The sequence below is a fragment of the Chiloscyllium punctatum genome, chromosome 48, assembly GCF_047496795.1.
Source record: "Chiloscyllium punctatum isolate Juve2018m chromosome 48, sChiPun1.3, whole genome shotgun sequence".
In the NCBI taxonomy this organism is placed as follows: Eukaryota; Metazoa; Chordata; class Chondrichthyes; order Orectolobiformes; family Hemiscylliidae; genus Chiloscyllium; species Chiloscyllium punctatum.
This window is the reverse complement of record NC_092786.1, coordinates 46,667,051-46,681,871: the sequence shown is the minus strand read 5'-3', so window position 1 is coordinate 46,681,871 and position 14,821 is coordinate 46,667,051. Positions and strand designations below refer to the sequence as shown.

General features: G+C 41.2%; 1 protein-coding gene across 2 annotated transcripts in view; it reads right to left on the bottom strand.

Moving 5' to 3' along the window:
* The window catches only part of agbl1 (AGBL carboxypeptidase 1), a 252,237-nt gene extending 238,185 nt beyond the window's left edge, over positions 1-14,052 (bottom strand). For both annotated transcript variants that reach the window (XM_072565137.1, XM_072565138.1), the window contains exons 1-2: positions 13,709-14,052; positions 5,268-5,331 (exon numbers count right to left, since the gene is read on the bottom strand). In XM_072565137.1, coding sequence (XP_072421238.1) covers positions 5,268-5,331; positions 13,709-13,765 — 121 coding nt within the window. In that variant the 5' untranslated portion in view covers positions 13,766-14,052. The remainder of the gene's footprint in view (positions 1-5,267; positions 5,332-13,708) is intronic.
* Between the last annotated feature and the right edge of the window lie 769 nt (positions 14,053-14,821).

The following is a 14,821-nucleotide window of genomic DNA, read 5'->3' as shown; positions in this document are numbered from 1 at the left end:
CTTCTTGAATGCCCCAGGTGGACTGCCTCCACCATAGTCCCAGGCAGTGAATTCCAGCTCCTAACCATTGTTGCAACAGGAAGATTTTTCTCATGCTGCCATCGTTTTTATTGCCAATCATTTTAAACCTGTGTCATTTGGTTCTCAGTATTTACCCAGCTCAGAGGTTTCTCCATCTCTACTCTGTCCACATCCCTCACAATTCTGAAGACCAACACTCCTCTCAGCCTTCTCTTTCTCCAAAAGAAATTACTCCCAACTTCTTGAACCTATTTCCCAACTTCTTGAACCTATTTCCATAACTGAAGCTCCTCATCCCTGGGATCATTTCCATGAATTCCTTCTACATGCTTCCTGATGTCCAAATGTGGTGCCCAGAACTGGACACAATATTCTAGATGAGGCTCAACTTGTGCTTCATGGAGTTATAGTGTAACTTCCCTGCTTTTGTACTCCTATTAATAACGCCTGTATGCTATATGAACTACTTTCCAACCCATGATTAGATTAGGTTACATTATATTACAGTGTGGAAACAGGCCTTTCGGCCCAACAAGTCCACACCGACCCGCCGAAGCACAACCCACCCATACCCCTACCCCTACATTTACCCCTTACCTAACACTACGAGCAATTTAGCATGGCCAATTCACCTGGCCTGCACATCTTTGGACTGTGGGAGGAAACCAGAGCACCCGGAGGAAACCCACGCAGACACGCGGAGAACATGCAAACTCCACACAGTCAGTCGCCTGAGGCGGGAATTGAACCCGGGTCTCTGGTGCTTTGAGGCAGCAGTGCTAACCACTGTGCCACTGTGCCACCGTGCCGCTACATTTTAAAGCACTTAATGTAACAAATGGCTAAAAGCTTTAATGCCAAGACACTGTTTTTCCTTTACAAGGCAACTTATATTTCAAACATCAGAGAAGAACAATCCCTTTTTATACTCAGCGCTGATTACACTCTTCACAGAATTAATGTCTTTTAGCAAACAGGTCACAGTTGCTCCTAGCTTGCAATGAGTTAATATACCTCCATGTTACAAAGCACGTCCACGCCTAATCACTTTCCTCAGTTTTTGGAGAATTTGTTCAACCCACTGCTGGGAGTAAATCCTGTTCTGATGATACTTATTGCCCCTGGCCATGCCAGAACAAATCTCCTGGGATCGGTGCATTTTTTTGACTGGAGGCTATGACCCGTTCCCCCCTCCTGTTCTTTTATAGCATAGTCATTTACAACCCAATTCCTTCAAAACCTTTCTGGGGCTTGGGAGGAATGCACTTTGGATTCTCATTCCCAGACTGGGTGCAGAGACACAGGAGAGGTCCTGGCTCTGCAAACCTAAATATGTTTTTCTGAATGTGAATATTTTTCCCTAATGCAATGAAGTCTACAGTCCAGTTCCTTTATTTAATAGAATGTCATTTCTCCTCATGTGTGCATGGATCCTGAGGTCTCACTATGGTGGATACATAGTCCTCAGTTTGTTAAGGGAAAGGGGAATAGGTGCTGGTTGAGGGCGTGAATTGTCATGAGTTAGTGATAAGTTAGCATACACTTCAATGGGTCAGGGTTACAGGTTACAGAGGCTGGCATGAAGATTGTGGGAGGGCCTAAGAGTGAAGAGATGTTTAGAAATGAATAGCCAAGCTTCCAGTTTTTGATGCAAGGGAAGGCTGGATTAGAATTGGAGAGAGTAACCAATGAAGACTTGAGGAGGATTCCCAAATGTGAGCTGGCATACAGACTAGCACAGGGCTTTGGCATTGTGTCCATTGTTTAAAAAGAGAGATTAACACATAAAGCATCCCTCAAGCCCTCACCCCCATGTGCTCCCCATGCACCAGCTGTGCAACATATTCCACCTAACGTATCATAGCCCTCCACGTACCCCATTCTGAATTATGGACAGAACATCTCTTCACTCTTAGGCCCTTCCATAACCTCTGTAACCAATCCCTGACACATTAAAGCCAATGCCAACTTATCGCTAACTCGTGACTACCCTCGCCCTCACCCAACACCTATTTCCCTTTCCCTTAATATTCTGAGGACTATGTATCCACCAGAGGGAGACCTCAGGATCCATGCACACATGAGGAGAAATAAAATTCTATTAAATAAAGGAACTGAATTGCAGACTTCATTGCATTGAGAAAAATATTCACATTCAGAAAAAACATATTTACCACTTTTGAATTTCTTTGCCTCAATCAGGTCTTATCAAAACAATCATTTCATTCTAAGGGAACAAGCAATAAATTCATAATTCCACATCAAAAAGGCCAAAATCTAGTAATCAATTCTTTGTGAAATCAGTCATGCAGCATTAATCCAGTGATGGAAATCTTTAGGCTTATGTCAACGGATGGAGTAAAATAGATTACAGTCTTCTTTTAGACTTTAAAGACATGTCTTTCAAAGATTGAAGGGACTGTATTTATTAAAATGCCTTTACAGTCTTAATAACCCCTGACTGATGGTTGACAGCTTTTACAGTTTTTTTTACAGCTTTGACAGTAATTTAACAGCTTTACAATGACACTATACACTTTTACGCACATTTATGCCTACTTTTAACAATTCTAAAGGCACCTGACATGTCTCATAGGAGATGTTCAGCGGGTTGAACCTGAATTTACAGGGGCAACATTTTTGAAACAAAAAAAAGATTCTTAGGATGAAAGGTGAATGCGGAAAAGATTTGTCCCTTTGTGGGAGGGTTTAGAACCAGAAGCAAGATTAGAGTGGTGCTGGAAAAGCCCAGCAAGTCAGGCAGCATCCGAGAAGCAGGAAAACCAACATTTCAGGCAAAAGCCCTTCAGTACCCACTTCTGTTTAGATCCAGAGGATCTCAGACTAAGAGATCACACCTTTAAGACAACAATGAGGAAGAATTTGTCCTCTCAGAGGGTAGTGAATACATAGATTTCTTTCATGCAGAGGGCTGTCAAGGCTGTGTTGTTAAGTATGTTCAAGGCCAAGACAGACAGCTTTTTAAATCAGCCAGGGAATCAAAGGTTTAAAGAAAAAGCAGGAAAGTCAAGTTGAGGATTGCCAGATCAGCCATGAACTCTCTGACAGGCACAGCAGGCTCAATGGGCTAAATGCAGCCATTTGGATGTATAGCCTATAGCATAAATGGAGACCTAGCTCAAAGAGAGACAGGACTAGATAGTAAACATACCTGGATACAAGATGTTCTAGAGACATAGAGAAATAAGTATCTGGGAAGAGAAGTCTGAATCTTGTGGATTTGTTTGGTATCCCTTTTTTGAAGAAGTAAGATATCATTTAGATTTGGTTCTGGGACACATTTAGGGAAGGTAGGCCTCCTGCTCCTGACACTCACCAATCTTACTTACCACACTCCACACATTCATATACATGCACAGGAACACTAATTTAGACTTTATTACTTATCCATTACTCTGAATCACCTAATATTTTCTATTGTAGGATTACCTCTCTAAATCTTCTGAGAATGTTGGTATTCCTCTCTAAGATTTGTTCCTGGTTCCCGTTCCCCTGCCAAGTTTGGTTAAACTCTTTCAAATAGCACAAACAAATTGGCCCACAAAACAACAGATCCCAGCTCTGCTTGTGCAACCCTTTCAAGTCCAATCCCACAGATATCGAGAGTGTGGTGTTGGAAAAGCACAGCAGGTCACACAGCGTCCGAGGAGCAGGAGAGTCAACATTTCGGGCATAAGCCCTTCCTCAACCCTTTCAATCCATTCCCGCAGATAGCTGGTCACATCATTCCAAGAATAGAAAGCCTTTCCTTCTGTCCTATCACTTCAGTCACACATTCACCCACTTCATTCTCCTATTTCCATTTAGAGATTTATTTAGTAAAGATTTATTTATTTCTATTTAGTAATTTAGAGATTTACTCTGAGGTCCTGCTTGCTAATTTCCTGCCGAGCATTCTAAATTCTGACTTCACGACGATAGGGCTGTGTCTCCCTGTGTCAGGGTTACCAACCATAGACCATGACCATCACCATCTCTGACAGGGTGCTCTGCAACTGTTTAGTGACTTGCTTGACCCTAGCACCGGGAAAGCAATCTGGATTTACATCTGTGGCCCCTAAAATGCCTCTCTGTTCCCCTAATATCAAATCTCCTGTAACTATTGCTCTCCCAGCTTTCTTTGCGCTCCCCTCCATGTACAGCTTAGGCCAATTGTAGTGCTTTCTGGCTGCACTCCCAAGATGAGCCAGTACTTTTATCATTATTTAGAATTGAACACTGGTTAGAAGGTGAAGTATACTCAGCGACACATGTACAACCCCTCCGCCCTCCTCAAACGCCTAGTGTTCCTCCATTCCCTCTCTCCTTAAGCCACAGGTGAACACACCTATAAACATGTCACCTACAAAATTTACCACCTTAGGAAAGGCATCAGTGACTGTACAATCTCCAAAACCCAGGCTTCAAGCTGCTGTAACTAAGGAGCCCTCCTCCACATGTGGTTACTCAGGATAAGGTAAGTTTCCCACATGGAACAAGATATGCACTGGAGAGCTCAGAGCAATGAATTTCTTATCTCAGCTTGCTAGCGCAGAGAGGAAGCAGTGTCCTCAACTATTCTCATGCTAAGTCATATAGCAATGTGCGATGTAGGAAATCTGCAATCAGGAGATGGGAGAAGGTTCAGATAGATAATCCTTTATTTTGTTTAATATTCTTCTTTTAGGTAAGCAGCTTTCAAAATTTGGTCTGTAATACCAGTAATACTGAATGATAAGGTTGGTGAAATAATTAACATTTCCTGGCTATGTACTGAGACTGCAAAGACACAGTAAGGTGAACATACCTTTCCACACCATTAACTTCATTAATATCAGATCAGTGAACTGAAACCCATTTTGCGAACTAAAATTAGGGGACAGGCTACTGTAAAGAGATCAAAGCATGGAACAGTAGGACTGTGGACTGCAGTTGCAGCCAGCTGTCCTGAGAGTGATAGGATGTGAGTTCCAGTCTCAAATGTGCTACCAGGGAATATATTGAATGAATGCCAGATACCTCCCATACACAGGGAATTACTAACCACAGTCACTTTCATAATTATGAAACTGCATTGTTGGAGACATGTACAATTCCCTTCTCAGCTCACAGAAATCAAAGAAAAGGCTCAGGAGAAAGTAATAAAACAAAATTATTCAACCTAAACGACACTAACTGTGACAGCTTTCAACCAGAATTTCCATGCAAATAATGAACGGCAATTGAATTTTGTGGCACATACTTACCTGCCGATAGCAACTCATCCAGAATTTGCAGGATGCTGAGAGTATTTTGCACGTCATACGAACTCTACAACAAAATAGACAAAAAACATGAAACCTAAACAGGATTGTGTTTGACCTATGCCTTTAATGCAATGAACCCATGGTATAGGATGCAATTAATGAGCTTGCTGTTTATTAGATGCGGTTCAGATGGCAACACTTCTCCTCTAAGTCAGAGGGCTGTGAGTTCAAGAACCACTCCAGAACTAAGATCAAGGCTAACATTGCATTGTAATACTTAAGGAATGCTCCTCTGATGAATGTGTTGTGTTTCAGATGAAACTTTAAACTAAAGCCAATTCTGCCCTCACGATTAAAGATCCCACAGGGCTATCTCAAAGAAGATCACAGGAGTTCTCTTTAAAGCTCTGGTCAATATTTGCCCCTTGACCAACTCAAAAAAAACAAATTATCTAGCCATTTTCACATTGCTTATTCCCACACACAGCAATCACATTACCCACATACAACAGACTATAAATGTATTTCATTGGCTATATTTGTGCTTTAGGATGCCAGTGGATGTGAAAGGTGCTATGTAAATGCAAGCTTTTCTTTCCAGTGGGACAACAGAAATTGGCTCCAGGTCACTGTTTCAATCAGCATTCTGACATTTGCCCTCATTGACATATATTCTTTTTTTGCCTTTTTTCATTGCCGTTATAGAGTCATACAAAAACAGGCCCTTCAGCCCAACTCGTCCATGCTGACCAGGTTTCTTAAATTGAACTAGTCCCATTTGCCTGCATTTGGCCTATATCCATTTAAATCTTTCAAAACCCTGTACGTGTCCAAATGACTTTTAAATGTCGCAAATGTTTAAATTGATCTGTTTCTAAAATGAGTGATTGCCATGCCAAAAGTATATTTTTAAAATAATTGGTCTTTTGTACACAGAGTCTGATTAGAAAAGCCAGAATGCGCACAATAATACAAAGCACAAGGCACAAGAACGCCTTGCATTTATATTCAACATTTTGAAGCCTTGGTGCCATTTACCTACACGCCCTTTTCTCTAAAACTTACTCAAGACTTATTTGAATTGATTTGTACAATGGTCAGTTGACTGTCACAGACTTTAGGCTCATCACCTGGCATTCAAAGCAGAACAACCTCTCATCCAGAACAACCTTAATCAGCTTTTAGATTGAGAATAAGCTGCAACCACAACAAATATATAATTGCTGGCCCCTGGAGACCAGCCAACAAAGTACACACATTCCATGCAGGCCAACTATCTTTAAAATAGTGTGTTGCCTAATTTCAGACTGTCAATGAGCTACAAATTTTGCAGCTTTGTTCATCGTAAAACATGCAGTGATACGAGGGAAGTACGTTCAGAAATATGTCTCTTAGCATTCTCCAGACAACCAGAAAGCAATTGAGTTTTGAATTATAGAATACATTAGAGATGGAGGTCATTCAGTCCATCCATCTAACTGAGGTACTCAAATGATCTGGCTTCTTCACTCTTCCTGCACAGCTCTCTAAATATTTTCCTGACGAATATTTATCTATTTTACACCAATTTACCAATCTGCTGATCAGTTTGTAGTTGACAAAGGTTTTCTGATGGACATATTTTTATATTCAACATCACAAACATTTTGGCATTGCATCAACATTTAGTGACAGCAACTAGCTGAGTCCCAATTTTTTCAATAGTTCTCAAGCTGATGGACTAGACAGGTCTCCATAACTTGGCCAGTCTCTGCGCTAATGCCCAGGATTGCAGCTTCTAAGTGCTGGTGGTGGTAACTTTGTCCAGGATGGGAACTTCCAACTACAGTATCCAAAGATTTCAATCTGGCTATTTGTGCTGACAGTGTTGTGTTACCACTGGAACAGATGATAAATTAAAAAGAGTTGAGTGAATGCTTGTGGAAGAGTGAAGGCAAGTGGAGGATGGAGGCGTGAAATAGGTTGTACTGAATGGGAGACAAATAGAGTGAAGTGGAAATTTGATAAAGAAAGGCTGAAGGAAAAGGCAGAAACAAATTAGTGGGTAGAGGAGTAAAGGTATAATCGGTGCTTAGGATGGGGCAAGATGGAAGAGGGAAGGCATGAAGTCTGAAGTGAAGGGAAATAATGTAAGGCCAAATGAAAGAGGTGTCTTTTAACTGGCTTGTAGGAGAAAAAACACATTGAAATGATTGGGAAGGTGAAGACCAATGCTAACATGAATTTCAGGTTGGAGATGACAATTTCTCTACAAGGTGATGAAGAGATGGATTGTGTACATAGTGTCACTGAACTAGGGCAACAAGGGTAGCATACATTTCTTAGCTGGGAACACACAAGTGGTCTTATGTCGTATTGCTGTTGAAATTCCATGTGTTGCTTTATTTCTTTCATAACTGGGATGGATATTAATTGTTGAACGCAAAAGTTATCAAAATCAATTGAGATACAACTTTTAATGTTAAAATTCAAAATTATCTGAGGAAGCATCCACCCCAACCTTCCTTTAATGTTTTGATTTTTGGGGGCTTTTATTTGCATAACTCCTTTCATCCCTACTGACCACATAAAAGAATATTGTGTATACCCACTTCTCAAATTACAAAGTTTGTATAATTTCTTGCTTTGATGTGTCAAGATTGTTCCAAGGGTTATTGGGTATTTGTGCTGAGTTTTTCAAATGAAACATTGACCAGTTTTAGCTGATTTTTTAAGTTTGGCAGGTGTCATGGCTACTTTTTGGATTTGCAAACTTCTGCTGTTGAGAAAGGTGTCCAACATAAACAAACAGAACCAGCCATATTGCGCTGCATAAGGCTGAACAGGCTGGGGCTGTTTTCCCTGGAGCACTGGAGGCTGAGGGGTAACCTTATAGAGGTTTACAAAATTATGAGGGGCATAGATAGGATAAATAGGCAAAGTCTTTTCCCTGGGGTCGGGAGTCCAGAACTAGAGGGCATAGGTTTAGGGTGAGAGGGGAAAGATATAAAAGAGACCTAAGGGGGAACTTTTTCATGCAGAGGGTGGCAGGTGTATGGAATGAGCTGCCAGAGGATGTGGTGGAGGCTGGTACAATTGCAACATTTAAGAGGCATCTGGATGGGTATATGAATAGGAAGGGTTTGGAGGGATATGGACCGGGTGCTGGCAGGTGGGACTAGATTGGATTGGGATATCTGGTCGGCATGGACAGGTTGGACCGAAGGGTCTGTTTCCATGCTGTAAATCTCTATGACTCTATCCACTTATTGTTTGTATAAGAGGCCTGGTGGTATTTCAGACAGAGTCCCTGCCTCTCAGTTAAAAGGACCAGGCTTATGTCCCACTCCCAGGAGGACTTGATGCTCACGATAGGTTTGTTCAGAGTATTCCTGACGAAGGGCTTTTGCCCGAAACGTCGATTTTACTGCTCCTCGGATGCTACCTGAACTACTGTGCTTTTACAGCACCACTCTAATCTAGACCCTTGTTCAGAGTATAGCCAAAACAAGTCAAGAATCCTTCCAACACATATCAAAGGCAGGCAGTAAGAGCAGGTAAGATTCCTGGTCAGCCATGAGTTGGAATGGAAGATAGAACTTCTACCATCACTATCCACATCTCCAACAATTCCCTGGGCAGAAAACTAAAGGAGGAGTTGACTGCTCCACCGCACCACTGCGGGTGAGCAACACTGCCTATTTGGGATGCCTCAGGAGCTGCCAGCCAATACTCCAGCAATACCAACAGTGCCACAACACCAGTAGTGGTGGCTCACATTATTGCAGGTAGACCCAAAAAGAAACAAGACTCTGGACCCAGGAGCGAGGTATATATATGGCACTGGGTCAGTAAGGATTTGGAGGGGAGAGCGATGGAATCATTGATGGTGGGAAGAAAGTGGAGGGTAGAATCTTTGGGGTGAAAGGAGAGATGCCTCCAGTAAGACAGCTTTTTGAGATTGTATTCCCCCTTTCTTCCTGCCATTTTATAAATCTTTAGAAAAGGTCTCCCAGGCCAGCTGCCCATGTCAGCCATACTTAGAACGCGGGCAACATATTATCAGGATCAATTGAGCTTTTAATAAGTTCAATCTACCCTTCAATATTATTTACACATGGTTAACGGTCTACTGATTTCAGCATTTGTCCACCCTCTAAATTATGGGGATGATATTGGTGGGGAGGGGGGGGTGTTACAGAGGAAAATGGTGGGCTAGCCACCCTGTCTACATTGGATCCCATCCATTCAAAACACACCCACAGGGGCAAGTAACATCCAGCTCCCAGAGTGAACGGTAACACGCCACCACCTTGGTAGGCATTTGATTGAGATTGCCAACCAGTGAACAGCTCCCTCAGCTCAATAGCAGTCACAGGCTCATGGCAAGTAGAAACTGTGTTTGGGGTTAGCCTAGAAAGCTATTAGTAACAGGAGCTTTTACTCTGTTAACTTGCGCTGCGTTCCTCATTTAACAAGTTGCATCTAAAAATCTCATACATGGATAAATCATTGTGAAACACAATGACCAGTGTAATGATGCTGTTTGCTTGTTCTCTCTTGGTATATCACATATTGAACGTGTTTTATGAGTTTGCTCTTTGTAATGGTTTACATCTCCAGTTGGGGGCCTAGATTATTGGACAGTGAAATCATTCAACAGGTGTACCAAAATTAGATTAAAAATGATTTCATTCCAGTCTAATATTTCTGCAGCTGGTCCTTTGCCTCTGCCTTATCCTTTTTCTCCTTGAGGCATAATTTCTACTGTTCTGTCTTGTTTATCTTGGGATGTCTCTTTTTAACTCAAGTATTATACAAGAGGGTATAAAAGAGACATCAGCCTCTATTGTTCCATTGATTACAGAAATTGCCATAATTGTCTCCCTGTTAACAGGCTTGGAGCATATGTTTTCGAATTAATAGGACCCTCGCTGACTGTTTCAGGCATTGATCACAGGCTGCTTATGGTTTTAAATGAAGCTAAGAGTTACACATTTTGCCATGAATTTTTGCAATGTATTCAATACAAAACAGTCAAAATTTCAGAGCTGCTGCGTGAGTGCACTTGACTCAAATTCACTGAAATATTCAGTCAGGTAATCTGTCATTGTACTCCTTCATCTTGTTAGAGGACAAGGAGCTACAGAAACAGCTGGTGTTTTATGAAAAAAAAACAGATGAGTGCAAACAATAGCAACAATAATTTATATTTATGCAGCACCTTTAACATAATTAAACTTTTCCAGGCACTGAAATGAAGTATGGCACCATGCCAAATGTAAGGAGATAGGCAACGAAATGCTAAGCTAAAAAGTTAGGTTTTAAGGGTAATCTTCAAAGAGAACGCCAAGGATTGGAGATGGGGAGGAATGAGGAGAGAATAAGTCTTTGGGGCCTCAGCAAATGAAGGTGTAGCCAATAATGGTGGAGGATTTAAAATCAAGATTCACAATCTTTTGTTGTTTTCCTTTTCGGATAGACCAATGGCAGAATCCAATTTGCTTTTTTGCAATGATTTCTCTTTTAAGACGCATACATCTTTCCCTTTGTAATCTTTCAAGCCATTGTTTCACCATTCCGAGGATCGAGTCAAATATATCCCAGAACCATGGTCCTATCAAGACCAGCCATAATCCTATTCACACTGGCCTTCATCAACCCTTCTTTGTTTCCAACCTTCATTAATTTCCCTCACCACCCCTTAGCTCATCTTAGCTTCCAGTCACTGATTCAATGCTGTTTCATCACAATCTCTGCATTTCCACAGTGTTTCTGTCTTCTCATGATGCCTCAGTCCTCATACCTTCTCTGGTTGCCCTGCTATCCTTTGCAGCCTCTTGTGGTTACTCAAATAATATTTCAAGAGACTCAACGATCCTTTGATTCTTTTCATGGCTTTTTCTGCCTATCTTTTTCTTCTGGCTTTTTGTCTTCTGGCTAAGCACTCTGTTGATCTCTCCAAGCCATTCCTATCTGTGCAACTTTAAAACTTATCTGTGAACCACCATTTTATTAATTTTGTTCGGAAATGCAAGTCTTACTCAGTTTCTAATTTAATTATTCCCTCCTCTGCAATTATTTGTGCCAGCCAGTTCTTCCTATTTTTAAAACTACTTAAGTTGTTAACCTGTTTTCTGAGCTACAATTTAAACATATCTCCTCTGTCTGCATCTCTTCTGTAATAATTTCCATTTTTGCTGCAAATCTTAGCAGGACCTATATACTTAATGGTAAGGTCCTAAATAGCAAAGGTCCTGAACAAAGAGACCTTGGAGTGCAGGTTCATAGCTCCTTGAAAGTGGAGTCGCAGATAGATAGGATAGTGAAGAAGGTGTTTAGTATGCTTTCCTTTATTGGTCAGAGTATTAAGTACAGGAGTTGGAAGGTCATGTTGCGGCTGTACAGGACATTGGTTAGGCCACTGTTGGAATATTGCATGCAGTTCTGGTCTCCTCCCTATTGGAAAGACGTTATGAAACTTGAAAGGGTTCAGAAAAGATTTACAAGGATGTTGCCAGGGTTGGAGGATTTGAGCTATAGGGAGAGGCTGAACAGGCTGGGGCTGTTTTCCCTGGAGCGTCGGAGGCTGAGGGGTGACCTTATATAGGTTTACAAAATTATGAGGGGCATGGATAGGGTAAATAGGCAAAGCCTTTTCCCTTGGGTCAGGGAGTCCAAAACTAGAGGCATAGGTTTCGGGTGAGAGGGGAAAGATATAAAAGAGACCAACAGAGCAACTTTTTCACACAGAGGGTGTTACGTGTATGGAATGAGCTGCCAGAGGAAGTGGTGGAGACTGGTACAATTGCAACATTTAGAGGCATTTGGATGGGTATATGAATAGGAAGGTTTGGAGGGATATATGCCAGGTGCTGGTAGGTGGGACTAGATTGGTTTGGGATATCTGGTCAGCATGGACTGGTTGGACCAAAGGTTCTGTTTCCATGCTGTACATCTCTATGACTCTATGACACTACTCCCATTGCCAAGCACCTTAAAGCTTTAGTTGTTAATCTTTATCATCAAAATGCTGCATTTAATAAATACATCATTAAAATATTATAAGATTCATACCTTGTAACTACACCTCTTACTTCCTCTTGCCCTGATGTGTGGTCTTGCATATTCTTAAAGTTAAAGCTCAACCCATTAAAGAGAAATTAGGAACGCTTTATCTTGCAAAACTCATTCCGTCGAATGTATGTGCATGCTGTATCAATTGATTTTTACTGGCAAAGGTATCCAGGGATCAGGTTAGTAAATGGAGTAAAGATCAACATTAGTCATGATTAAATAGAATAATGGAACATAATTAAAAGATTAAATGGCCTTGTTTTTAATCTATGTACAATTCCCAATGTTTACAAGGAGCACATCTGTATAAATATGGTTTATGCATTAAACATAATGGTCAGTATAACATAACAGCTTCCATAAAGTTAAAAGCCATTGGACAAATAGCATTGACGACTGGATACGTCGAAATTTGGAAAACAGGAGCAGGACTAGACCATTCGGCCCTCTGAGCCTGCTCCACCATTCACCAACTCAATAACCTGTTCCCATTTTCGCCCTGAACCCTTTGATCCCTTTACCCTGAAGAACCATGTCTAACTCCTTCTTCAAAACATTCAATGTTTTAGCCTCAACCACCTTCTGTGGCACTTTCTGAATTCCACAGGCCCACCACTCTCTGAGTAAAGACACTTCTCCTCATCTCAGTCCAAAATGGTTTAACTCCACATCCTTAGACTGTAACTCCTGGTTCTGGACTCCTAGTCATCAGGAACATCCTTCCTGTGTTTATCCTGTCTATTCCTGTTGGAATTTTATATGTTTCTATGAGATCCCCCCTCATTCTTCTCAACTGCAGTGATCATATTCCTAAGCAATTCTGTCTCTCTTCTTATTGTCATTCCTACCATCCCATCCAGTGGAGATTAATGCCATTATTCACTGAAATATTTGCCAATGAATCTTAAGCTATTTTACCACTTTTGTAATTTGTCAGGAAGCACAACAAACAATAATAACTGATTAGTAGTCTCTTCCAGCAAGACTTAATTAACAATTTCAGTAGAAATAATCAGGTGAATGGTAGTTTAGAGAAATTTGGAATTATAGTTTTCCCTACAAGCAGAACCATGGTTAATTCACTCAGTGAATATAGGGCCATAATTTTGTTTCTATAAATAATATTAATTTTGAGCAATTTCCACCTAATTTATTCTGTTTCAACAACGTGTCATCTGGAGCGATACCAAATACACAATTCAAACCTGATTAGGTTTAAGTATGTGCAAACATTCTCACGTTGGAATAATTTAAAGGTAGTGTTACTTAATGCATTCGAGAAGGACTGTTCACTTTTTCTGAAATTGGAAGCAGTTGAGAAAAGCTACACCTATAAATCTGCTCATAAAAGAGACTTTACTGAATATGAGAAAGGGGCTTCTTACCTGGAGTGTTGAAAGAAGAATTTCCAAGCCTGTTGCATTTCCTGAAGCAGAGGTCATTTCTGCTCTGGTCTTGAACCAGCAGAGAGAGAGAGACAGAAAAAGTACTTCACTTCCACAACAGAAGCACAAGAGCTCTCCCTCCCTTTCTCTCTCTCTCACTCTCTCTCTCTCTCTCCCTTTTGAAATTGTGAAGAATAAGACAGGCCAGTTGCTTTTGTGGGCAGGTCAGAGATTGACATCACTTGTCTCTGGCACAAAGGGAGATATCCATTTTCTGATGCAAAAATTTTAATGAGTGCCAAATACAAAATAGCAAAGTGCTGCACACTAAATGGCCAGCCATAGCAACGAAGGACTGCCCCTGCCAAGGAACGAGAGAAGGACAGGAAAGTTGATCTGGCAAACTCGCTGCATTCCCAGCTGAGCTGTTTATCAATCTCAAAGGGAAACAACGTCTACACTTTTCCATCCCTGTCTCCAAATGAAATTAGACACAACGTACTCTGCAGTGTTGTGTTTGGGTAGAACTAATGTCAAACGTACTGATATTGCCCTATTTCACCTTTCCCCCTCTCCACCACTACCTCGCTAACAGAACAGAATTTAGTGCAAGCAATAAAGACTCTGATAAATCAGGAGGATTGTGACTGCCAATCAAATTGCTAAGTAGTACTAAATAGCAAAGCATAAACAAAGCGATAAAGAGCCTTGAATAAATTGCCGCACAGCAGTAACAAAAAAGAATAATGTTCTGAAGCGTAGAGCCACTAAACAGGAAAAGGTAGAAGACTGGCACAATCTAGATGAGATCAGATCTGCTATCTGCTACGCAGCTGTTGACATTTCATTCTTTTGACTGCAATGGGGCTTCATAATCCATTCAAGTAAGACAGAGATGGAAAGGTTCTTGATTGGGACAGGCATCAAGGGTTACAGGGAGAAGGCAGGAAAATGGGGATGAGAAACATATCGGCCATGTCCATCGGCAGAACGAGGGGATGGGCTGAATGGCTCCCATGTCTTAAGGCCTTATCCTGAAAAGCAAATAATAATTGTCCACATTTTAGTGATGTCTCAAGAATGGTTTTCCTTCAAGGGTTCTGGTATCTTTTC